The sequence below is a fragment of the Salvelinus fontinalis genome, chromosome 30, assembly GCF_029448725.1.
Source record: "Salvelinus fontinalis isolate EN_2023a chromosome 30, ASM2944872v1, whole genome shotgun sequence".
Classification (NCBI taxonomy): domain Eukaryota; kingdom Metazoa; phylum Chordata; class Actinopteri; order Salmoniformes; family Salmonidae; genus Salvelinus; species Salvelinus fontinalis.
The window spans coordinates 40,610,957-40,636,912 of NC_074694.1; the positions used below are offsets into that span (position 1 = coordinate 40,610,957).

General features: G+C 43.2%; 1 protein-coding gene across 3 annotated transcripts in view; it reads right to left on the reverse strand.

Moving 5' to 3' along the window:
- LOC129829223 (thyroid hormone receptor alpha-like) overlaps nt 1-25,956 on the reverse strand; it is a 192,632-nt gene that overhangs the window by 23,050 nt on the left and 143,626 nt on the right. The window contains exons 1-4 of one of the 3 annotated variants that reach the window (XM_055890885.1): nt 19,713-20,759; nt 7,074-7,135; nt 6,181-6,219; nt 466-566 (exon numbers count right to left, since the gene is read on the reverse strand). In XM_055890885.1, the coding sequence (XP_055746860.1) occupies nt 466-566; nt 6,181-6,219; nt 7,074-7,135; nt 19,713-19,744 (234 nt within the window). In that variant the 5' untranslated portion in view covers nt 19,745-20,759. Of the gene's footprint in view, nt 1-465; nt 567-6,180; nt 6,220-7,073; nt 7,136-19,712; nt 20,760-25,956 lie in introns of those variants that run through there. The other 2 variants (XM_055890884.1, XM_055890886.1) reach the window with 2 other exon arrangements.

Genomic DNA, 25,956 nt, shown 5'->3' on the forward strand with positions numbered 1-25,956 from the left:
GTGTGTGTGTGTGTGTGTGTGTGTGTGTGTGTGTGTGTGTGTACATGCGTGTGTGAGGATTTCACACGGGTGGCAGACAGACCATGGTGCAGAGTTGAAGGGGGGAGAGACCGAGAGAGAGTCAGTCAGAGTCACTTGGACTAGAGTGAGGATGACAGAACTGACATAGATATGACATACTGTAAATATTGAGGAAGCTGTCACGCTGTCTGTCTGTCTGTCTGTCTGTCTGTGTGTGCATTAAATTCAGGCAAAAAACCTGCCCCGAATTGAATGCATGTGAATATCCTTATTTATTTATGGTTGATGTTGACATCAACCCTTCCCCCATCTGATCTTTGTATTTCCTGGCCTTGTCCTGACCTTGTTCTTCACTGATCCAGTGCTTAAAGTGAAAAGAAACAGTGCAGGCTCCATTCAAAAGTTGTGCTCTGTAGGGAGTGCATATGGCCCTGTGTGTCTCACCTTGCAGCCCTCACAGGTGATGCAGCGGTAGTGGTAGCCAGTGGCCTTGTCTCCACACACCACGCACGGTTCATCCTTCTCCAGGTAGCTGGGGATGTACCCTGTAGCACACAAAGAGAGGTGGAGAAGGAGAGTGGGATGAGAAGGAGTGAGTATGAGGACAAGACCTGACGTTCACACTATTGCCACGCAGTACTGATGCTTTAAAGATAGTCAGTATTTTCGGACCTCAGAGGTTTCAAGATAGGCGTAATAGATACAGGTAACTGCCAAAATAATGGAAACACTTGAGTAAATGACGGCTACAAAGTGCCTCCACACAGGTGTGGTTCCTGAGTTAATTATGCAATCAACAACCCATCATGTTTAAGGTCATGTATACAAAAAGCCCAGTTGCCCATTATTTTGGATACCATGGCTAGAAGAAGAGATCTCAGTGACTTTGAAAGAAGGGTCTTAAAAGGGCATAGGGGGGTTAAAGGGTGTGTGTGTGTGTGTGTGTGTGTGTGTGTGTGTGTCAGTCACCAGATCTCAACCCAATTGAACACCGCGTTTTCCACCGACATCAAAGTTGAGGAGAGATTGACTGCATCACTATTGGCCTTTGTGCGAAGTATTGATCTGTTGCAGGTACCAAACTGTCTGTCCAAGCAGTTGGCACACAGTCAGGACACTCATCAGTACAAGACATGCAACCAGAGGTCTCTTCACAGTCCCCAGGTCCAGAACAGAGGCTGGGAAACACACAGTATTAGATAGAGCCATGGCTACATGGAACTCTGTGCCACCGCAGGTAACTCAAGCTAGCAAAAAAACAAACAGATAAGAAGACAGATAAAAGAACACCTTTCTGCACAAAGGGGACTGTGGAGAGACAACCATTTTACATATATTGTATTGTAATTGGCACTGTATTATGAATTAGACCTAGATATTGTGTGTATGTACTCTGTGTGTGACGTTTTAAATGTATGTAGTTCAGTCCTTGACTAATAACGTTCTGTACTATGTATTATGTCATGTTTCATGTGGACCCCAGGAAGAGTAGCTGATGCTTTTACAGAGGCTAATGGGGATCCTAATCAATACCCAAAATACCACATTTTAAAAAACTAGAATGGTGTCGCATCGAGTTCCAGACACTTGTAGAATATACGCCAAGGTGCATTGAAGCTGTTCTTTGTGGGCAGAGCTGAAAAAGTGTGTGCGAGTAAGGAGGCCTACAAACCTGACTCAGTTACACCAGCTCTGTCAGGAGGAATGGGCCAAAATTCACCCAACTTATTGTGGGAAGCTTGTGGAAGGCTACCCAAAAAGTTAAACAATTTAAAGGCAATGCTACCAAATACTAAATGAGTATGTGAACTTCTGACCCACTGGGAATGTGATGAAAGAAATAAAAGCTGATATAAATCACTCTCTACTATTATTCTGACATTTCACATTCTTAAATTAAAGTGGTGATTCTAACTGACCTAAAACAGAATTTTTACTAGAATTAAATGTCAGGAATTGTGGAAAACTAAGTTGAAATGTATTTGGCTAAGGTGTGTGTAAACTTCCGACTTCAACTGTATTTGTGAGTAGAGTTCAGTGTGTGTGCATCGCGTCAGTGCAACAGAGTTTGTGCAAAAAAAGGATAAATGAAGGTAGTCCGGGTAGCCATTTGATTAGCTAATTTAGCAGTCTTGTTTAGAAGTCTTATGGTTTGGCGGTAGAAGCTGTTCTGTTGGTTCCATAATTGCTGTGCGGTAGCAGAGAGAGCAGTCTGTGGCTTGGGTGGCTGGAGTCTTTGAAATATTGTTGGGCCTTCCTCTGACACTGCCTGGTATAGAGGTCTTGGATGGCAGGGAGCTGAGTTTGGACCGTCAATTTGAACTTCTTCCATTTTCTAATAATTGCGCCAACAGTTGTTGCCTTCTCACCAAGCTGCTTGCCTATTGTCCTGTAGCCCCTCCCAGCCTTGTGCAGGTCTACAATTTTATCCCTGATGTCCTTACACAGCTCTCTGGTCTTGGCCATTGTGGAGAGGTTGGAGTCTGTTTGATTGAGTGTGTGGACAGGTGTCTTTTATACAGGTAACGAGTTCAAACAGGTGCAGTTAATACAGGTAATGAGTGGAGAACAGGAGGGCTTCTTAAAGAAAACTCTGAGAGACGGAATTCTTACTGGTTGGTAGGTGATCAAATACTTATGTCATGCAATAAAATGCAAATGAATTACTTAAAAATCATACAATGTGATTTTCTGGATTTTTGTTTTAGATTCCGTCTCTCACAGTTGAAGTGTACCCATGATAGAAATTACAGAACTCTACATGCTTTGTAAGTAGGAAAACCTGCAAAATCGGCAGTGTATCAAATACTTCTTCTCCCCACTGTGTGTGTGTGTGTGTGTGTGTGTGTGTATATATATATATACATATATATATGTGTGAGTGTGTGTATATATATATATATATATATATGTGTGTATAGATATATATGTGTGTGTGTGTGTGTTTGTATATAAAGTACAAACCAGGGTTGATGTAACGTTCGTCATATTCCCCCTCCTCGGACGAGGAGGAGCATGGATCGGACCAACACGCAGCGAGGTATGTAGACATAATTAATATTTATTAAAGCAAAGACGAACATACGAAGAACACTTGAATAGAAACAAAACAACAAAACAACGTAGACAGACCTGAACTTGAGAACTTACATAGACACGAAGAACGCACGAACAGGAAAGACTAGCCAAACGAACGAACAAACGAAACAGTCCCGTGTGGTGCAAACAGACACAGGAACAATCACCCACAAACAAACAGTGAGAACAGCCTACCTTAATATGGTTCTCAATCGGAGGAAACGTCAAACACCTGCCCCTAATTGAGAACCATATCCGGCAACACATTTAACCCAACATAGAAACACATAACATAGACTACCCACCCAGCACACGTCCTGACCACCTAAACAAAGTTCAAAAACAACGGAAAACAGGTCAGGATCGTGACAGAACCTCCCCCCCCAAGGTGCGAACTCCGGGCGCACCCCTAAAACTCAAGGGGAGGGTCTGGGTGGGCATCTGTCCGCGGTGGCGGCTCCGGCGCAGGACGAGGACACCACTCCACCATTGTCTTTGTCCCCCTCCTTAGCGTCCCTTGAGTGGCGACCCTCGCCCCCGACCCTGGTCCAGGAACCTTCACCAAGGCCCCTCCTAAATAGAGGAGACAACTCAGGACAGAGAGGTAGCTCAGGACAGAGGGGTAGCTCAGGACAGAGGGGCAACTCCGGACTGAAGGGCAGCTCCGGACAGAGAGGCAGCTCTGGATTGAATGGTTACTTTGGACTAGATACAGCTCCGGACTATATGGCAGCTCATGACTGGAGGGCAGCTCATGACTGGAGGGCAGCTCATGACTGGCTGGCGGCTCTGGCAGCTGCTGACTGGCTGGCGGCTCTGGCAGCTCCTGACTGGCTGGCGGCTCTGGCAGCTCCTGACTGGCTGGCGGCTCTGGCAGCTCCTGACTGGCTGGCGGCTCTGGCAGCTCCTGACTGACGGACGGCTCTGGCGGCTCCTGACTGACGGACGGCTCTAGCAGCTCGGGACAGACGGGCGGCTCTAACGGCTCGGGACAGACGGGCGGCTCTGACGGCTCGGGACAGACGGGCGGCTCAGACGGCGCTGGGCAGACGGATGGCTCAGACGGTGCTGGGCAGACGGATGGCTCAGACGGCACTAGGCAGACGGATGGCTCAGATGGGGCTAGGCAGACGGATGGCTCAGATGGCGCTGGGCAGGCAGGCAGCTCAGACGGCGCTGGGCAGACGAGCAGTGCAGGCGGCGTTGAGCAGACGAGCAGTGCAGGCGGCGTTGGGCAGACGGCCGACTCTGACCTGCTGAGGCGCACAGTAGGCCTGGTGCGTGGTGCCGGAACTGGTGGTACCGGACTGGAGACACGCACCTCAAGGCTAGTGCGGGGAGCAGGAACAGGGCACACTGGTTTCTCAAAGCGCACTATAGGCCTGGTGCGTGGTGCCGGAACTGGTGGTACCGGACTGAGGGCACGCACCTCAGGGAACGGGAACATCGTCCGGGAACATATTCCAGTCAGCGCTAGCAAAGCATTCCTGCTGCACAGCCTCTGCTTCGTCTGACCATTTTTCTACGGAGCGCATCATGGGTACTTCCTGTTTGAGCTTCTGTCTGTAAAGAGGAAGCAGGAGTATAGAGTCGTGATCTGATTTGCCAAAGGGGGGACGAGGGAAGGCCTTGTATGCTTGCTTGTGGATTGAGTAACAGAGGGTTGAGTAACACTATGTTGGTATTTATTTTATTTTGGCAGTTACCTGTTTCTCAAAATATATATAAAGTATGAAACAGGGTTGGGGTCAACTCCATTTCAATTCAGACAATTCAGGAAGTACACGGAAATTACAATTACAATTATCTTCAATTATTTTCACGGAGGAAAATTGGGAATTGGAATTGGGTTTACTTTCTGAATTGATCGGCATTGAAATGGAATTGACCCCAACCCTGGTATAAGCAAACATACAATAGAACAAAGTCAGACAAAAAACTCATGATCTTATCCTAAGATCTTGGCCTGAGGACCCCATCACATGAGAGTCAGGATACAAACCACTAGAGGAGACGACAGTGTGACAATGTGTGTTTGTGTGCACTCGCGCATGTATGTATGTGTGTGTCTCTGTTTGTGTTCGCCTGAGAGAGAGGAGGTTAACCTATTCGGTACTGTCTTTCTTTCCCTGGCATGTAATGAAGGAGTAAGTCCTTAAATAAATCTCCTCACTTGAGAAATGGTACATTGGCAGAGAGAGACTCCAACAAGCACCCTTCAGTGTGAGAGACACTCTAAAGCAATCAAGTCTGCCTCGCCCTTGGGTAGAAGACAAAAACACCCACCAGACAGCCTCTCTCTCTACCTCCTCCCTTTCTCTCTTTCTCCTCCCTCCTTCAGGCCAGTGCTCTTCTAGTCTTCCCCTTCCCAAGCCACCTCAGGAAAAAGGTAAATCTGTACTTTTTCCATACAGAACATTTGGGATTTAGTGGGGGAATGCGTAGAAACAGGAAACAGCCTACAGCCCGCCATTTAATAAAACATATAGCTGTGATACGAGGGGAGGAGAGAGAAAATGGTACGCTGCGTGTTACACAAACACAGCCAATAGCAGATCCTTGGACGCAGCTTCGGGAGCCAAGAAGTAATGTCTGTGTAGGCTCCTCTCTCTGCATTTGTGTGTGTGTGTGTGTGTGTGCGTGTGTGTGCGCGTGCACGAATGTGAGGGTGTACCACTGTACGCACACGTGTGTGTGTACTATCCCTAGAGAGAGAAAGTAAAAAGGGAGTAAACGTGTGGGTGTTATGGCGTGTGTGTTTATGTCTGGCCCACACTGAGTACAGTCTTACTAGTGTCAGTCTGGCCCTCCCCTTATGGCAGAAAAACAGAGGCAAAGGAATGGACACTTGACAGGGAGAAGGCAGGGAAAGGCAGGGTAGGGACGCCCAGTCTCAGTCTCAGGCTGATCCCAGGTCTGTGTGGGTTTTGTTAGGAACTCAAGCCCAAACTCAATAGTGCTGCTGCAGCCCACGCCCACTGCCATAGTTGCCTCTACTCCAATATCTCAATTTAAGTACTGTCCCATCTATTCAAATTCCAATTCGATATGCTCTGCCCCAAAAGGATGTATGTAACTGACCTGTACTCTCTGACCCAGTCTGTCCGTATCCATTCATTTCTGTTTAGAAAAGAAAAGTCACATTTAAATCTATTTTCACCGAATACAAAATGGAAGGGGCAATGCTTTCTTCATAGAAACATACTACACGTAATCTAGATAGAAAATCAATTTCAGGCAAAATGACACATTGTTTATTGTAGGCAAGAGTTAAACCTCTACTCAGTTTTGGTAACAAACAACCTCTCCCCCCAAAATAATATTTTTAAGAAACCCATTACCTTCCTTCCATGCCTTGCCATGTGCCAATGACATAACCTCTAACACTTAGGTAATAAGGACCTGCACTATGCCCCACCACCCCTCAAAGCCCGGCTCAGACATATTGTCATCGTTTCCCAGCTGCCAGAGAGCATGCTAGGTTTTGGGGGCCTACAGGCTTCCTCATTGGTCTGTCTGCCCGGGCATGTTCAGGAGATGACAAACACAGAGGTTTTCTGGCATCTCGGCAGAGGCGACGTGTAGCATCCTGCAAATTCCTCAAAGCTGTTTTTCTTTCTCTTCACCCTCCGCCCCTCAACTTCCAAGCTGTCAGTCAGTGCATTCTGCCGCATGAAGAACGAGAGCAGAGTGACAGCCTCCCGTTGAAAGAGATCCCTTTCTTTTCCCTTCTCTTTGGTGATAAACACAGACTTAAATGTAAAGAAGGTGGCAGTGATTTATGAGCCGAGGCTTCTGGGTCTTCCGCACAAGCACACACCGTACAACCCAGGTGACAGGCTGGGAACACAATTCAGGTTAGAGTTTTTTTTAACAGAATTGAAGATTCTAAGGCTGGAATTCAATCAAACCCACATCGTGTGCATAGTGTTCTTGCGTGCAAACGGCTGTAAATGTACCGTAACTGTACCTACCAGACATGCTCTTCACCGAGCATGAACTGTTCTTTCTTTTCCTTTTCGGGCCATCGATCCACCTGCAGAAGGAGAGAGTAAAAGATAGATAGAGACAGAGAGAGAGAGAGAGAGAGAGAGAGAGAGAGAAAGAGAAAGAGAAAGAGAAAGAGAAAGAGAGAGAGAGAGAGAGAGAGAGAGAGAGAGAGAGAGAGAGAGAGAGAGAGAGAGAGAGAGAGAGAGAGAGAGAGAGAGAGAGAGAGAGAGAGAGAGAGAGAGACATTAGTGTATATGTACAGGAGGACACACAGGAATTCAAAAAACACAGGCGGCGTGAAGGACATGTTTTCTCCTGACAGTTCTCCTACAGGAGTCTTACAGGACTGTAAGCAGTGCTCTAGCTAAGTGTCTGTGGTCGGGAAAATGGCTGGCCTGCCACTTCGATTTACATTAGAGGGGAAGGCAAGAACAACAACGACAACAACACACACACGCACATGTACAACGACGCCAAAGCAAACATTCGCACACACACACACACGTACACAGTTGGCAACACTCATATGCATACAAAAACACACCTATGCGCACACACACGCACACACATCTGAACATAGCTCTGTAACAGGAGAATCGAGCAGACTGTGAGTTCCTTAGGGAGCTCTGGAAGCACACAGCCTGGAAGAGAGTGCACTAACAAGTCATGATTTAGGATCTATCAGATGCCAACACTAGTAGACTTCCAAGGGTCCCACCTCTGCAACCACCCAGACTCTCCTGAGCACTTCAGCATATCTCACCATATTTTATTGATCCTTTATTTAAATAGGAAAGTATTCTTTTTTACAATAATGGCGTAGGAACAGTTGGTTAACTGCCTTGTTCAGGGGCAGAAGGACAGATTTGTACCTTGTCAGCTCGAGGATTCGATCTACTAACCTTTCAGTTACTGGCCCAACGCTCTAACCACTAGGCTACCTGCCGCTCCTTTAAAAAAGTTTTAATAAAACATAATATAGTTTACTAAAGTGAATTTGGACACTAGTTTGTCTGGACTAACTCCCCCTCTCTGTTCTCAGTAAATAGCGATCCATCGTTGCCAGGGAAATCCTTAAGGACTTAAGTGGCTGTTTCATTGACTCCCTAATTGGGCTGAAATGCCAACTGCGTCTGACCCTGTGTGTATGCCTTCTTGTTGCATTACCGACTGAGTTGTTTTCAATTACAGTAATGCCGGTGCCACGGTGAACCTAATCGAGTCTTAGTGTGTTTTCACATATAGTCCTCTTTAAAAAAAAGCGATCTCGGTCCTCTTTAAAGTGAACTCTGTGGTTCAAATTTTTTGGTGCAAAATAACTCTATTGTCTTTGTATTACACCGCCTTTGCCTTTGAATGAGGACTCAACACTTTTGCCAGTTCACTTCACCCATTTTGTGGTTAAAAGATGAGATGATAATTGTAATCAAAATATACTATTAACATGTATATATTATTGGTAACAAAATAAATAACAGAATAGTAAATGCAGATTAAATAATGCTGTAATTGGAAAATGTACACCCAATGTAGGCTACTGCCCCTTTAAGAGCTAGAATTGATTTTGTACCCTATATTGTGATTCTCACCAAATATGTTGTTGTCTTCTCACACTATCCAAACCCCTCTATCGAATAAACAGTTCATGAAGCTCTCGTATAATATCACATATTACAAACAAATAACCTGACTAAAAATCACACAAATTTGGGAATTTCTGTGCATCCTTGATCAATATCCAAAACAGCACACGTTTCTTTATGGGTGAATCTGCACATCTACACCTTCTCTCTTTTAGGCACCAATGGACAGTGGTGGGGAAAAAAGTACTAAATTGTCATACTTGAGTAAAAGTAAAGATACGTTGGAAAATGACTCAAGTAAAAGTCACCCCGTAAAATACTACTTGAATAAAAGTCTAAAAGTATTTGGTTTAAAATATACACTAAACAAAAATATAAATGCAACATGCAAAAATTTCTACAATTTAACTGAGTTACAATTCATACAAGGAAATCAGTCAAGTGAAATAAATTCATTAGGCCATAATCTATGTCACATGACCAAATCACATGACTTGGAATAAGGATATGCATATGTTGGTCACAGATACCGTAAGAACAAAAAGTACGGGGATAGATTAGAAAACAAGTCATTATCAAGGGGGCCAAGTCGGTATCGGGGGGGGGTATTTGACTCATGCAGGGCGACACATCTCCTTCACATAGAGTTGATCAGGCTGTTGATTGTGGCCTGTGGAATGTTGTCCCACTCCTCTTCAATGGCCTTTGCGAAGTTGCTGGATATTGGCGGGAACTGGAACACTGTCGTACACGTCGACCAGAGCATCCAAAACATGCTCAATGGGTGACAGGTCTGGTGGGTATGCAGGCCATGGAAGAACTGGGACATTTTCAGCTTCCAGAATTATGTACAGATCTTTGCGACATCGGGCCGTGCATTATCATGTTGAAACGTGAGTTGATTGCAGCGGGTGAATGGCACGACAATGGCCATCAGGACCTCTGTATCTCTGCATTCAAATTGCCATCATTAAAATGAAATTGTGACCATTTCCCTGTCTTGCTAAGTAATCAAAGTGTAACGAGTACTTTTGGGTGTCAGGGAAAATGTAGTAAAAAAATTACTGATTTTTTTTTAGGAATGTAGTGGAATAAAAGCTAAAGTTTTCAAAAATAGATATGCTAAAGTACAGATACCCAAAGCAAGTAGTTGCTTTGGGTATCTGTACTTTAGCATATCTATTTTTGAAAACTTTAGGTACTTTAAAGTTTTACGCACTTTACACCGCTGCCAATGTGAGGATGCACAGAAATGGCAAAATGTGTGTGGAGTTTTTAGTCAGGTTATTTGTTTGTAATATGTGATATTATACGAGAGCTTCATAAACTGTTTATTCGATAGAGGGGTTTGAATAGTGTGAGAAGACAAACATATTTGGTGAGAATCACAACATGGGGTACAAAATAAATTATAGCTCTTAAAGGGGCAGTAGCCTACATTGGGTGTACAATTTTCAATTACAGCGCTATTTAATTGGCAGTTATTCTGCTGTTGTTTATTTTGTTACTATTAACATGTAGATATTATTGGTATCATTCGATTACAATTATCATCTCATCTTTTAACGAAATGCAATCTATTAGCTTCCAAAATGTAACTAGGTATATCTAGGTGTCCGATAACACGTTCTGATTAAATGGCGTGTATTGAGTGAATGTTGAAAAGAGATCTTGGTTCCTTTCCAAACATAGCAATATGAATGCAAAGAGGACTCGTGCCACAAAATGGGTGAAGTGAACTGGCAAAATAGTTCGAGTCCTCATTAAAAGGCAAGGGCAGTGTGAATACAAAGAGAGCTCAGTTATTTACCTTTTTTAAAGACAAAGTTCACTTTAAAACTGAGAGCGCCTTAATTTAATAACTACTAGAATGGCCATGACGGTTATTCTGACCATTTTTGATATTTCAATTGTATAAATATTCCATAATAAATAATAAATTGATAAACGAATGCATTTATTATGTTAAACTAGTTCATAAGGAACCTCAGGTTCACAAAATGACTTGATTCATCCAGAAGCGCATAGACTGTAAATACAAAAATAAGATGATAGTGTATTTTCGACTGTTAGACAAGTCTCCCGCACAGCTGGCCCGTTCAGACTACACCTTAACTATATCGAAACTAATTTCACACACATAATAATAAGAATACGAATAATAGTAATAGATGTGGCCTAAAGACAAGATTACATTTACAATAGTCAATGATGGGTGACAATATTATCAATTGTCGAATAGAAAACGAAGAGACTTGATGTCCTGCGCAGCGTGCATTGACAGCGTGCATTGACAAAGAAGCACTTCTTCCATATCATCATACAGAGGTCCATGCAGGCCAAACATTTTGATTGCTATACCATATCTGAAAGTGCAGATTCCAAGGTTTCTAGTTAACCTATTTTTGCCAAAACTCTGTACAATTGCGCGGATGGTCACTGTTTTAAAATATAACCTTTTTCTAGAATAACCATGTTTTCATGCATTCCTCGTGTGAGTGGGCTACTGGTGACAATCAGCAATAGCCATTTGGGATATTCCATTATATTCTTGCTGTAAAATATGTGTGTTGACTGTGGTAGGGCAGGGCCTGTGATGTCTGCTAAACGAACACTTTATTTCATTGGCATGGCGCAGCCATAGATTGGCATGGTGCAGATATAGCCTTGACAACTAAGCACAGATAAATACAACTCAAAACATGCTACTCTGTTCTTTTGAAATAAATAGCTTTTGTATCATGTTTTTTATGACCTTCCTAAATTAAATATTAACGGATTTATTTGTGATTGCGTATATTAATACTAGAAAGGCAGAACGCATCACAATGACTGAAAACAAATGTCAATGTTTAATTACTCTGCCATTTTTAAAGTCATGACCCCCTCGTCCTAGACTTGACCTAAATAAGTGTATATATCATTTGAATGGTTTTCCCGGCCTGTTCCGCTCCTTCTCCGATAGTTGAAAACTATACCGAAACACATTTTCACACATATAACAACAAGATTAAATAAATGAAGTATATTATGATGGGAGAGAAAGGGTGAGTTGATGAGTGAGAGGGGGAGCGAACGAATCATAATTATGTAACCACCAATTGTGAATGAAGGACAGGCCATTCGGGCCATTCTATCATATATTCTAATTATTCCTAAATCTCAAAACAGTGTATCCAATATCAGTCCACTGAATCCAAGCAGTTTTATGAGTCTACTCTAGACCTACTTGGAGTAGGCTACACAGTGAGAGCGTGCATAACTTACAATGGCAAGCCCAAAAACGAAAAGGCCGCACGTGCTGCGTTAGCGTTGCTACAAGATCTGAATAAAAACGACTCGGATGGCGGGGAAGAAATGGATCATGAGATCTCTGATTATTATCCTGATTAATGCTGAACGGCTTTCCATATCTGGGAAAGGATCCGTATCGGGAAGCAGGTGGGCGAGAGTCGGATAATGTTTCAGATCAGATGGCCCGGCTGTATGAGGTGACAGGAGGAAGGAGAAACTCGCCGCTGGCCTGTTGCTGTGTTTTACAACATGCTTGATTTGGTTGCTATCAACGCACACGTGTTGGTCAAGCAGCGGATGAACAACACCCATGAGCAGGAGAGACTTCATCATGAGTCATACTGTATAGCCTACAGTAACATAAACTAATGAACATGTTATGTTCTTTCAAGTTTTTACATTTTGTATTTTAGTGTTACGTAACGCCTTCATAAACACAACCAAATGACATTGGCACGAGGGGGGGGTCCAATTGGGCCAGGCTTTTCTCGTTGAATGGATTCATTAGACTGGTGGCTATTGGTACTCTTCGAGGCCCGGCTATTCTACTAAATATGCAGTCATGGCGTTTTGAGGATGCTCAGAACGTTTTGGTATTTTATGAAATTTGTCCGAAAGTACTGCTAGAGTGTAAAATACACATATTTAGAAGTGTAAAATACACATATTTAGGAGAAGTCAGGGACTGGTGGGTTCAAGGTTTTTATTGAAATTAAGTTATTGAAATTCCGAAATTGAAAACGGTCAGATTGACCGTCTTGGCGGATCTAGTGTTAAAGAGGACTGGTATGGTTCTTTTAAAGAGGACGAAATGTCAAAACACCCTTAAATGTTTAATAGAGAAATGGCTAATTGGGGCAATCTATATATATATATATAAAAAAACAGTACTTGTAATGAAGCGCGTGTGATTTGCGACTCTGCAAACCCAAACAGGAATAAAGTGACTTATTTTACTACAGCGCGAGGGCATTTGACACTCAACCAAAAAGGGCCAAAATAACAAGTAGGCACGTTTATAGGGCTGTAATATACATGTATGACTGCTTTCATGCTAGATATGACAGGATGAGAGACCGGTGAACATTTTTCAGACCCCTTCACTTTTTCAACATTTTGTTACATTGCAGCCTCGTTGTAAAAGTAATTAAATATGCATTTTTTTTCTCAACAATCTACACACAATACCCCATAATGACAAAGAAAAAACAGCTTTTTTGAATATGTGTAAACAAATATGTATAAAAAAAAAACAAGACAGAAATAACTTATTTAAATAGGTGTGATGAGACTCAAAATTGAGCTCAGGTGCATCCTGTTTCCATTGATCATCCTTGAGATGTTTCTATAACTTGATTGGAGTCCACCTGTGGTAACTTCAATTAATTGGACATGATTTGGAAAGACACACACCTCTCTATATAAGGTCCCACAGTTGACAGTGTCAGAGCAAAAACCAAGCCATGAGGTTGAAGGAATTGTCCGTAGAACTCAGAGACAGGATATGTGTCGTGGCACAGATCTGGGGAAGGGTACCAAAACATTTCTGCAGCATTGGAATGTCCCAAGAAAACGGTGGCCTCCATCATTCTTAAATGGAAGAACGACCAAGACTCTTCCTAGAGCTGGCCGCCCGGCCAAACTGAGCAGTCGGGGGAGAAGGGCCTCGGTCAGGGAGGTGACTAAGAACCCGATGGTCACTCTGACAAAGCTCCAGAGTTCCTCTGTTGAAATGGGAGAACCTTCTAGAAGAACAACCATCTCTGCAGCACTCCACCAATCAGGTGTTTTTTATTGTAGAGTAGTCAGACGGAAGCCACTCCTCAGTAAAAGGCACACGACAGCCCGCTTGGAGTTTGACAAAGGCACCTAAAGGTCTCTCAGACCACGAGAAACAAGATTCTCTGGTCTGATGAAACCATGATGTGACGCTTGGCATTCAGGCCAAATAGTTCAGTCTGGAGGAAACCAGGCACCGCTCATCACCTGGCCAATACCATCCCTACAGTCATGCATGGTGGTGGGAGAATCATGCTGTGGGGATGTTTTTCAGCGGTAGGGACTGGGAGACTAGTCAGGATCAAAGGAAAGATGAACAGAGCAAAGTACAGAGAGATCCTTGATGAAAACCTTCTCCAGAGTGCTCAGGACCTCACACTTGGGCAAAGGTTCACCTTCCAACAGGACAACCACCCTAAGCACACAGCCAAGACAACGCGGGACAAGTCTCTGAATGTACTTGAGTGGCCCAGCCAGAGGCTGGACTTGAACCCGATCAAACATCTCTGGAGAGACCTGAAAATAGCTATGCAGCGACGCTCCCCATCCAACTTGACAGAGCTTGAGAGGATCTACAGAGAAGAATGTGAGAAACTCCCCAAATACAGGTATGCCAAGTTTGTAGTGTCATACCCAAGAAGACTTAAGGCTGTAATCACTGCCAAATATGTTTCAACAAAGTACTGAGTAAAGGGTCTGAATACTTATGTAAATGTAATATTTCAGTTATTTATTTTTAATACATTTGCTAAAATGTCTAAAAACCTGTTTTTACTCTGTCATTATAGGGTATTGATTCTAGATTGATGAGTGGGAAAAAAATGAATCCATTTTAGAATAAGGTTGTGAAGTAACAAAACGTGGAAAAAGTCAAGGGGACTGAATACTTTCCAAATGCACTGTAAAACCCTGGATTGCTGATGCTATGTACTGGCCATTGAAAGGCTTTGAAGCTACAGGTTGGCCACATTGGCACTCCCCAGTAGGAGCAGTCCTCCATAGGACATAACGGAATTCTACCGTATTTCAATAAAATGTTTCAAGGATAAAATTACATGTATTTAACTACTTTGTTGTTGTAGTGGGGACAGTACCATTAGTGATCCGGTCATGGCTCACATCAACACCATCTTCCCAGAAACCCTAGACCCACTCCAATTCACAATCCACTCTAACAGATCCACAGATGACACAATCTCTGTTACACTCCACACTGCCCTTTCCCACCTGGACAAAAGGAACACCTTCGTGAGAATTCCGCCACCCGCCACCCACCATCAGCCAACCCCTCTTTTACGCTACTGCTACTCTGTTCATCATATATGCATAGTCACTGTAACCATTTCTACATGTACATACTACCTCAATCAGCCTGACTAACCGGTGTCTGTATGTAGCCTCGCTACATTTATAGCCTCGCTACTGTATATAGCCTGTCTTTTTACTGTTGTTTTATTTCTTTACTTACCTATTGTTCACCTAATACCGTTTTTGCACTATTGGTTAGAGCCTGTAAGTAAGCATTTCACTGTAAGGTCTACCTACACCTGTTGTATTCGGCGTACGTGACAAATAAACTTTGATTTGATTTGTTCATTGACTACAGCTCAGCGTTCAACACCATAGTGCCCTCCAAGCTCATCACTAAGCTAAAGACCTTGGGAATGAACACCTACCTCTGCAACTGAATCCTGGACTTCCTGACGGGCCGCCCCAGCTGGTGAGGGTAGGCAACAACACATCCGCCACGCTGACCCTCAACACGGGGGCCCCTTACGGGTGCATACTTAGTCCCCTCCTGTACTCCCCGTTCACCCACGACTGCGTAGCCACGCACAATGGTGGTAGGCCTGATCACCGACAACGATGAGACCGCCTATAGGGAGGAAGTCAGAGACTTGGCAGTGTGGTGCCAGGACAACAACCTCTCCCTCAACATGATTAAGACAAAGGAGCTGATCGTGGACTACAGGAAAAGGAGGGTCGAGTACGCAACCATTCACATCATCAGGGTTGTAGTGGAGCAGGTCGAGAGCTTCAAGTTCCTTGGAGTCCACATCACCAACGAACTATCATGGTCCAAACACACCAAGACAGTCGTGAAGAGGGCTCGACAATGACTATTCCCGCTCAGGAGGCTGAAAAGATTTGGCATGGGACCTCAGATCCTCAAAAAGTTATACAGCTGTACCATTGAGAGCATCCTGTCCGGTTGCCTCACGGCCTGGTATGGCAACTGCTCGGCATCCGACCACAAGACGCTACAGAGGGTAGTGGGTACAGCCCAGTGCATCACTGGGGCCGAGCTTCCTGCTTTCCAGGACCTCGATACCAGGCGTTGTCAGAGAAACGCCCTAAAAATTGTCAAACTCCCATCCACCCAAGTCATAGACTGTTCTTTCTGCTACCACACGGCAAGTGGTACCGGAGCGCCAAGTCTGGTACCAAAAGGCTCCTTAACAGCTTCTACCCCCAAGCCATTAAACTGCTTAACTGTTAATCAAATGGCTACCCGGACTATTTACATTGACCCACCCGCCCCCCCTTATTTTATTCTTATCTATTCAAATGTTTTGCACTGACTCTCTTGCACAGTCTCGATGTACACTCACTGGACTCCAACCCCACACTCACACATACTACACTGAGACTCCAACACACACACACATGCATATTGACATTCCTTCACACTCTTCGCATGCGCTGCTGCTACTCTCTGTTTATTATCTATGCACAGTATCTTTATCCCTACCTACATGTAACCTGTACCCCTGCACATTGACCCCTTGTATATAGCCTCGGTATTGTTGTTTTATTGTGTTACTATTTTACCTTTAGTTTATTTAGCAAATTCGTCTTACTTTAAAAAAAAACTCTGCATTGTTTTTATTCATATGTTTAACTGACATAATACAATTTCAAAGTATGCATGAACGTGTCTGTACTAGAATAAACCTGTTAGAAACGTACAGTGGGGCAAAAACTATGACAGACAAAATGAGGGGAAAAAATCCAGAAAATCACATTGTAGGATTTTTTATGAATTTATTTGCAAATTATTGTGGAAAATAAGTATTTGGTCACCTACAAACAAGCAAGATTTCTGGCTCTCACAGACCTGTAACTTCTTCTTTAAGAGGCTCCTCTGTCCTCCACTCGTTACCTGTATTAATGGCACCTGTTTGAACTTGTTATCAATATCAAAGACACCTGTCCACAACCTCAAACAGTCACACTCCAAACTCCACTATGACCAAGACCAAAGACCTGTCAAAGGACACCAGAAACAAAATTGTAGACCTGCACCAGGCTGGGAAGACTGAATCTGCAATAGGTAAGCAGCTTGGTTTGAAGAAATCAACTGTGGGAGCAATTATTAGGAAATGGAAGACATAGAAGACCACTGATAATCTCCCTCGATCTGGGGCTCCACGCAAGATCTCACCCCGTGGGGTCAAAATGATCACAAGAACGGTGAGCAAAAATCCCAGAACCACACGGGGGGACCTAGTGAATGACCTGCAGAGAGCTGGGACCAAAGTAACAAAGCCTACTATCAGTAACACACTACGCCGCCAGGGACTCAAATCCTGCAGTGCCAGATGTGTCCCCTGCTTAAGCCAGTACATGTCCAGGCCCGTCTGAAGTTTGCTAGAGAGCATTTGGATGATCCAGAAGAAGATTGGGAGAATGTCATATGGTCAGATGAAACCAAAATAACTTTTTGGTAAAAACTTAACTCGTCGTGTTTGGAGGACAAAGAATGCTGAGTTGCATCCAAAGAACACCATACCTACTGTGAAGCATGGGGGTGGAAACATCATGCTTTGGGGCTGTTTTTCTGCAAAGGGACCAGGACGACTGATCCATGTAAAGGAAAGAATGAATGGGGCCATGTATCGTGAGATTTTGAGTGAAAACCTCCTTCCATCAGCAAGGGCATTGAAGATGAAACGTGGCTGGGTCTTTCAGCATGACAATGATCCCAAACACACCGCCCGGGCAACGAAGGAGTGGCTTCGTAGGAAGCATTTCAAGGTCCTGGAGTGGCCTAGCCAGTCTCCAGATCTCAACCCCATAGAAAATCTTTGGAGGGAGTTGAAAGTCCATGCTGCCCAGCAACAGCCCCAAAACATCACTGCTCTAGAGTAGATCTGCATGGAGGAATGGGCCAAAACACAAGCAACAGTGTGTGAAAACCTTGTGAAAACTTACAGAAAACGTTTGACCTCTGTCATTGCCAACAAAGGGTATATAACAAAGTATTGAGATAAACTTTTGTTATTGACCAAATACCAAATTTTCCCCCTAATTTTGTCTGTCATAGTTGAAGTGTACCTATGATGAAAATTACAGGCCTCTCTCATCTTTTTAAGTGGGAAAACTTGCACAATTGGTGGCTGACTAAATACTTTTTTGCCCCACTGTATGTAGACATTAATAAAGGCATTTCTATAGCTTACAAAATACTTTTTACAATGGTGGGGGAGTACCAAGATGGTGGCATGGTGGCTTCAACAAGGCGCCCCCTATCAGTCATCTAGTATGGATATATCAATCATCGGTATAAACCCACTCCCTTATCCTCATCGAATGCCATTATGGGAGGAACCGATAGAACATGTTCAGCTGTAACAACAATGCAGCAAGTATAGCGTTGTCATTGGGTGATAGCCAACGGTAAATGTCACTCCCAGCTCTGGCTTCCTCATCAAAAGCCATCAGATATACCGTTGCCCGGGGTGATAGCCATCAATTTGTCAACCCAATGACAGTACAGCCTCCCACCCTGTAGGCCTTCTGATGCTGCCTGTGTCGCACGAATACACAAGCATGCATAGCACACACACACACACACACACACACACACACACACACACACACACACACACACACACACACACACACACACACACACACACACACACACACACACACACACACACACACACACACACACACACACACACACACACACATAGGGAACAACACCACTTAGTATCCTGATACATACACACACAGAGACAGAAAGAGTTCCGTCCCTGTTTTCCCAACCAGGGTCATCACATCTGCTACGCACACACGCACCTACTCACGACCCCCATCGCCCACCAACCCCCCAAATAAAACTCATCCCACTCCCTAGGGAAGGGACCCCCCCCCCACAGCTCCTGAGGGCTAACCTAACGGGGCGGCAGGTAGCCTAGTGGTTAGAGCGTTGGACTAATAACCGAAAGGTTGCAAGACCAAATCCCTGAGCTGACAAGGTAAAAATCTGTCGTTCTGCCGCTGAACAAGGCAGTTAACCCACTGTCCCTAGGCCATCATTAAAAATAAGAATTTGTTCTTAACTGACTTGCCTAGTGAAATAAAGGTTAAAAAAAAGTCAATGGACTTACTCTAGGGATGCCACTGCCGCCTTCCAAGCCTCCATTAACAACATCACACCTCAGGTAATCAATTCAGAAATACACAACCTCCATCATCACAGTCAAGCAGACAGAGACTGAGGAGCTTATCACTTTAGCGGACCCCACAGAAGTAACTAGCCGAAGCCTAGCGTCCAGTCCTCTCTTAACGCTTTCTGTTGTGTTATATCACAAAAAAAATGCCCTTCAGAGTTTCACAGCTCAAGTCTTCTGCTGAGGCGAGAGAGAGTGAAAAAGAAGGAGAAAAATATTGTGCACGGATCTTTTACAAAACAAACAAATGATTTCACATTTAAATGGTGAGGCTACACATTTTTACCATTAGGGGGCCAAGTGCCTTGTAGGAACCTTTAAAGAACCCTTCAAGTCTTGCTTTCTTTACTCAAGAAGTAAAGCAAGCAACATGACCTATAAACTATGTACCATCATTCCTGTGCCCAAAACTACAACGACACAGCAGACCCCCAACAACACCAACACGAGACAATTCATCTGCTAAACAAAAGTTGACAGTCCAAAATAGAAGACAATTTCTGACCTTATGACGCAGTGCGAGTGTAGAATATGCATAGCGAGAAGAGTTGCTGGCCTCAAACAGCGCTGGCAAATACGAGTCACATCTACTGTACACTGACACTGCTGCCAACCTCGCTATGTTTAGCTCTGAAAAGACCTTGGCTCGTTAGCACACACACCCACTCTGCCTCTCCTTTTCACTCTCTCAGTCTCTCTCTCTGTATGAATCCCTGCAGACTCTCTCTCTCTCCCTCTCTGGCTGATCTGTTTCTCTGAATCCCTCCTACAATCTCAACTCTGTGCTTTTCACTGTATTTCTCTCACTCTCTCTCGTGTCTGTGGCTCTCACTCTCCTGTTAGACCCACCCATGCTCATGATTGGCTGTGGGCCAGCCTCTCCACCTGAGGGGTTGACAGCAGGTTTGGGGATGATTGAAGGTGGGTTGATATGGCAACTAACAGGTAGCTGTCAGCTCTGACCTCAAGGCAGGCTCGATGGGTCTATTCTTGTACCTCAGCGACGGAGCCAAAAGCTCAATAGCTTGAAATGAGGGCTATTTCGAAACGTAGCTAATTGCCAACAACCCAGTTTTGCGCTTCAAAACAATTACGAGGCAAAAACAGAGATTGGCAATACTCGAGTGAAGAAACAACGGCGAAAATAAAATCAAACTTACAAGTAGATTGACTGACGCCTTTAAACTGGCACAGGTGTGATTTCGTGTGACTCAAGTCTTCGGGCACTGAAATACTAATACTAAAGGAAACAAGTTGTGGAACTTTCCCAGAAGGCTGACTTTAATATATGTACAGTATACTAACCAGCCTATACAGGGCCAGGACTACACAGCAGCCTATTGTTCCCAGCGCAACGTGCATACTATCCAACTGAGGTGTCCCCTCCCGTACATTCACATTCTAATGGTTACTTTGTACCTTAGCCATCCCACAATCGTCTAAATGACAGGGTATGGTGGAATGGAGCATGGCACTGTACTAGAGCTAGCCAACTCCCTCTATCGAAACACAGCGGAACACCAGACCACTAAAGATGAACTTCCAAACCTCGAAACAAACACAGGCTTTGTGTTGACTCTGTTTGGCGAGAGATTTCTTCATATCTCGGTAATGTAAAGCTCTATATTGAAATAACACTGCTTGCTGGTGAATAAATGACAACCTCTAAGTCGTAAACATAACGGCTACAGTATGCTTTAATTTGGGTGTAGCGATATTGTAGCAATTAGTCAATGCCAATGGCAGCCAGATCATGTAACTTTAAAAAATATATATATAATTTGCAAACCATATGATTTCAGGCACGAAAAGTGCTTGAGAGGTTATTTACAAATAATGGTAGTCAATTTAGAGATAGAACAAGAGTATCTTTTTATAGGCCATTTTACCCAGGATTCACCACTGCACTGGTGTTTTTATTTGGATTTGTCTTATTTTAGTTGGACACTAAATATGTATTGGCAAACCATGAAGCTGTGAATAGACAAACACACGTGGACCTAACATGTATGACTGACCCCTGGTCACGACACCAGGGCTTTCCAAGAGTTTCAGAGAAGGCCATACACATCTCTCTCTGTCTGTCTGTCTGTCTGTCTGTCTGTCTGTCTGTCTGTCTGTCTGTCTGTGTCTGTCTGTCTGTGTCTGTCTGTCTGTGTCTGTCTGTCTGTGTCTGTCTGTCTGTCTGTGTCTGTCTGTCTCTGTCTGTCTCTGTCTGTCTGTCTGTCTGTCTGTCTGTCTGTCTGGCCTCTTGTGGTGATGTGTGTGGATTGGTTTGAAGAGGTTAATGCTTGTCATTCCTGACTTGAGAGAGAGAAAAAGAAACAAAGAGTCAGGGAAACAGCAAGCAATTATGATTCTGGTTATGATTGCGGTCCGTGCCAAAAGGAAAGCGTAACATTGTTTGTCTCACATGTCCAATGAATGTGTAACAAGATAACAATAGGGTACTACAGGCATCGTTGCTTTTCATATTGTTCATTATCAACCTGAGCATCACATCTACTGCTATTCATTTCCATATGACACAAGGAAGTCAAAAAAGCAATATTGAGAGGACAAAGCTCGTATAGCGAAGCCATGGTGGGAAATCCTGACGTCAGCAGGGCAAGGAAAAAGCCAATTGGGCCAAAATCTTGTTTATGTCTCCGGCGACTTCAATTGCACGACATAAATTGCATTGTTTGGTATGGCAATTGAATTAAACAGAGCCACAGAGGCTGGAGAAGTTCAAGAAGGTCAAATGCAATGTGCTAGACGGCTGTGATCTGTTTATAAAAAGGCTTGTTTGAATGGATCTCTCATTTGAAGTCGGTCGTTTTTCACACGGCAAACGTGTCAATACAAATGTTGGTGTCTTATCTGAATGGAGTGGATGAGCGCGTGTGTGTGTGCGTGCGTGTGCGTGCGCGTTTGATTCCAGCTGTAGAATGATAACCCAGCCCCTCTCCGTATGTCAATGTGCTCTCTACACCTCTTCAATTTCCGGCATCTTATCAGCAACTAAAACAGTACATTGACTTCATTGCAACATCATTGACAATAGCGTTAAGGAGCTTATAATTGCATAACATTAGATAGGACAGTGCCTTTTTTGGCAAGGTTGAAAACCAAAACCAATAAGGAAACAAAAAAGCTAATGCTAAGCCATTTGCTACCATCAACACCCACAAAACCACAAGACCTAATATCACCGTGTGCCATTGTTATTATTAAGTGCAATAGTACAAGAGCTACTCTCCCCTTAGCAGTGCAGTTAAAGGGATAGATCAGCAAAATGCTATATTTACATTTGTGTTGCCTAACTTGAAAAGCAGGAGTGACTGCAATCCACAGTGGTTAGTTTAACAAAAACCAAAGTGTAGATTGCAGTCACTCCTTGTTCATAGACTGCTTTCAAGGTAAGGAAACAAATGTTGCCCACTCATAAGCTCTACCAGGTACCTTTTATTAATAAACAAACAGTAATTTAGATCCTGACCTGACAAAGATCCTTGCAGGATCCAAAAGTAGTTAAAAAAAAAAATGGTTGTAATTTTGTACAAATATTTGATTGAATATCCAAAACATACAATATACTTGCAGTGAAGCCGCTCAACAACTACACCACACCAGTCATCCAACAGACTCATTCAGAGCGACACACAGAAGCATCCAGGGTCAACGCTCTGCTCAAGGGCACGTCGGAAGATCTCCCACCAGGCCAAAAGAACGGGGACCCAAACCCTCCAAGATCCTCCGACAGTTCCCTAATAGCTGTCCCTCATACTTCCGAGATCCATCCCACAGTAACCCCCCAAGAATATATATATATTTTTTAATACAATTAATTCCATTCCCCACCCCCAAGAACCCCCCAATTCACCAACAACCAAGAAAATGAACTAAAGAGAAAAATGAAAAAGACAAAAGAAAACGGCAAACATAAATGCAAGAACAAAAAAAACAATGACATCAAGGACAACTAAAATCATAACAGCAATGCCAACTGTATATGTTTGTGTGCATGTCTGGCACTATTACACGTATGTGTGTGTTCTTGTATGCGTGTATTTGAATGAGAGTGTGTGCATATGCATGTGTACAAACACCTGCACGGCATCAGCCTCAGCCAAACCGGCATTCGCTGTAAAAACACTGACCCTCAGTGTCATTCAAACTTAATTTTTATTATGTTTTATTTTGACTTTACTTTTGACTTTTATCTTTGACCATCATTCCATCTCCCGCCCAGCAACTCCACTCCCACTTGTCTCCAATTCCACATCCCAACCCTCAGCTTCCCTAAGCTCATTCCACCCATCTCTGCTGGCCAACCTCTTCGGAAATTCTACGCAACATATATCTTTCAACTATGCTGTGATGTTTAACGTACAATTTCAATCTATCGAATAGAATCCACAGATTGCAAGTTGAAGATAAATACTTTCACTAAGAGTATTAGTATATTAGTAATTGACTGACCTGGTCTCTCCAGATCTCCTAACAGTACTATTTCTAGGGTCAATTTTAGATCAATGCTATGCATTTTCAGCCATTCCTGTACCTGAGACCAGAAACAGGCTACCGGAGGGCAATACCAAAATAAATGGTCTATTGATTCTGTATCCTCACAACAAAATCTGCAGAGCTTAGATGATTTTATGCCCCAAATATTCAACATTTTGTTGGTGGCAAGAATTCTATATAATAATTTTAGCTGAAAAGCACGAAGTCTTGAATCTTGTGTTATTTTATATATCTCATATTCCCCGTACCATGAAATTGGTACATCAAAATCTCTTCCCAACTATTTTGCAATTTGTATGGCACAGTTGTCAACAACCTGGTCTTCAAATGAAACTATTTATGAGATTTTTATTCCTCAGGCAGATTTGATCCTTTATATTGGGCAGACAGACCAGTACCCTGCCTCCTCCATTTTTGGGGTAATGCTGTAATCAATTGGTTGTACTCTTGGATTGAGCAGACCTTCCTGTACAATTCTGATAACTTCATGAAAGACATACCTCTACCATTCCAATTTACAATATAATTTAAGACCAAAATACCCTTTTCAAACATCTTTCCCATAAATACAGTCGGAAGTTTACATACACTTAGGTTGGAGACTCATTTTTCAACCACTCCACACATTTCTTGTTATAAAACTACAGTTTTGGCAAGTCTGTTAGGACATCTACTTTGTGCATGACACAAGTAATCTTTCCAAACATTGTTTACAGATTATTTCACTTATAATTCACTGCATCACAATTCCAGTGGGTCAAAAGTTTACATACACTAAATTGACTGTGCCTTTAAACAGCTTGGAAAATTCCAGAAAATGATGTCATGAATTTAGAAGCTTCTGATAGGCTAATTGACATCATTTGAGTCAATTGGAGGTGTACCTGTGGATGTATTTCAAGACCAAACTCAGTGCCTCTTTGCTTGACATCATGGGAAAATCTAAAGAAATCAGCCAAGACCTCAGAAAATAATTGGAGACCTCCACAAGTCTGGTTCATCCTTGGGAGCAATTTCCAAACGCCTGAAGGTACCACGTTCATCTGTACAAACAATAGTACGCAAGTATAAACACCTTGGGACCACGCAACCGTCATACCGCTCAGGAAGGAGACGTGTTCTGTCTCCTAGAGATGAACGTACTTTGGTGAGAAAAGTGCAAATCAATCCCAGAACAACAGCAAAGGACCTTGTGAAGATGCTGGAGGAAACAGGTACAAAAGTATCTATATCCACAGTAAAACGAGTCCTATATCGGCATAACCTGAAAGGCCGCTCAACAAGGAAGAACCCACTGCTACACAACCGCCATAAAAAAGCCAAACTACGGTTTGCAACTGCACATGGGGACAAAGATCGTACATTTTGGAGAAATGTCCTCTGGTCTGATGAAACAAAATAGAACTGTTTGGCCATAATGACCATCGTTATGTTTGGAGGAAAAAGGGGGATGCTTGCAAACCGAAGAACACCATTCCAACCGTGAAACACGGGGGTGGCAGCATCATATTTGTGGGGGTGCTTTGCTGCAGGGGGGACTGGTGCACTTCACAAAATAGATGGCATCATGAGGGTGGAAAATGATGTGGATATATTGAAGCAACATCTCAAGACATCAGTCAGGAAGTTAAAGCTTGGTCGCAAATGGGTCTTCCAAATGAATAATGACCCCAAGCATACTTCCAAAGTTGTGACAAAATGGCTTAAGGATAACAAAGTCAAGGTATTGGAGTGGCCATCACAAAGCCCTGACCTCAATCCTATAGAAATTGTTGTGGGCAGAACTGAAAAAGCGTGTGTGAGCAAGGAGGCCTAGAAACCTGACTCAGTTACACCAGCTCTGTCAGGAGGAATGGGCCAAAATTCACCCAACTTATTGTGGGAAGCTTGTGGAAGGCTACCTGAAACGTTTGACCCAAGTTAAACAATTTAAAGGCAATGCTACCAAATACTAATTGAGTGTATGTAAACTTCTGACCTACTGGGAATGTGATGAGAGAAATAAAAGCTGAAATAAATCCTTCTCTCTACTATTATTCTGACATTTCACATTCTTAAATAAAGTGGTGATTCTAACTGACCTAGGACAGGGAATTTTTACGAGGATTAAATGTCAGGAATTGTGAAAAACTGTATTTGGCTAAGGTGTATGTAAACTTCAACTGTATATATATAAGATACAAAGACAATATATATATATATATATATATTGTCTTTGTATCTAAAAATCATTGAAATGT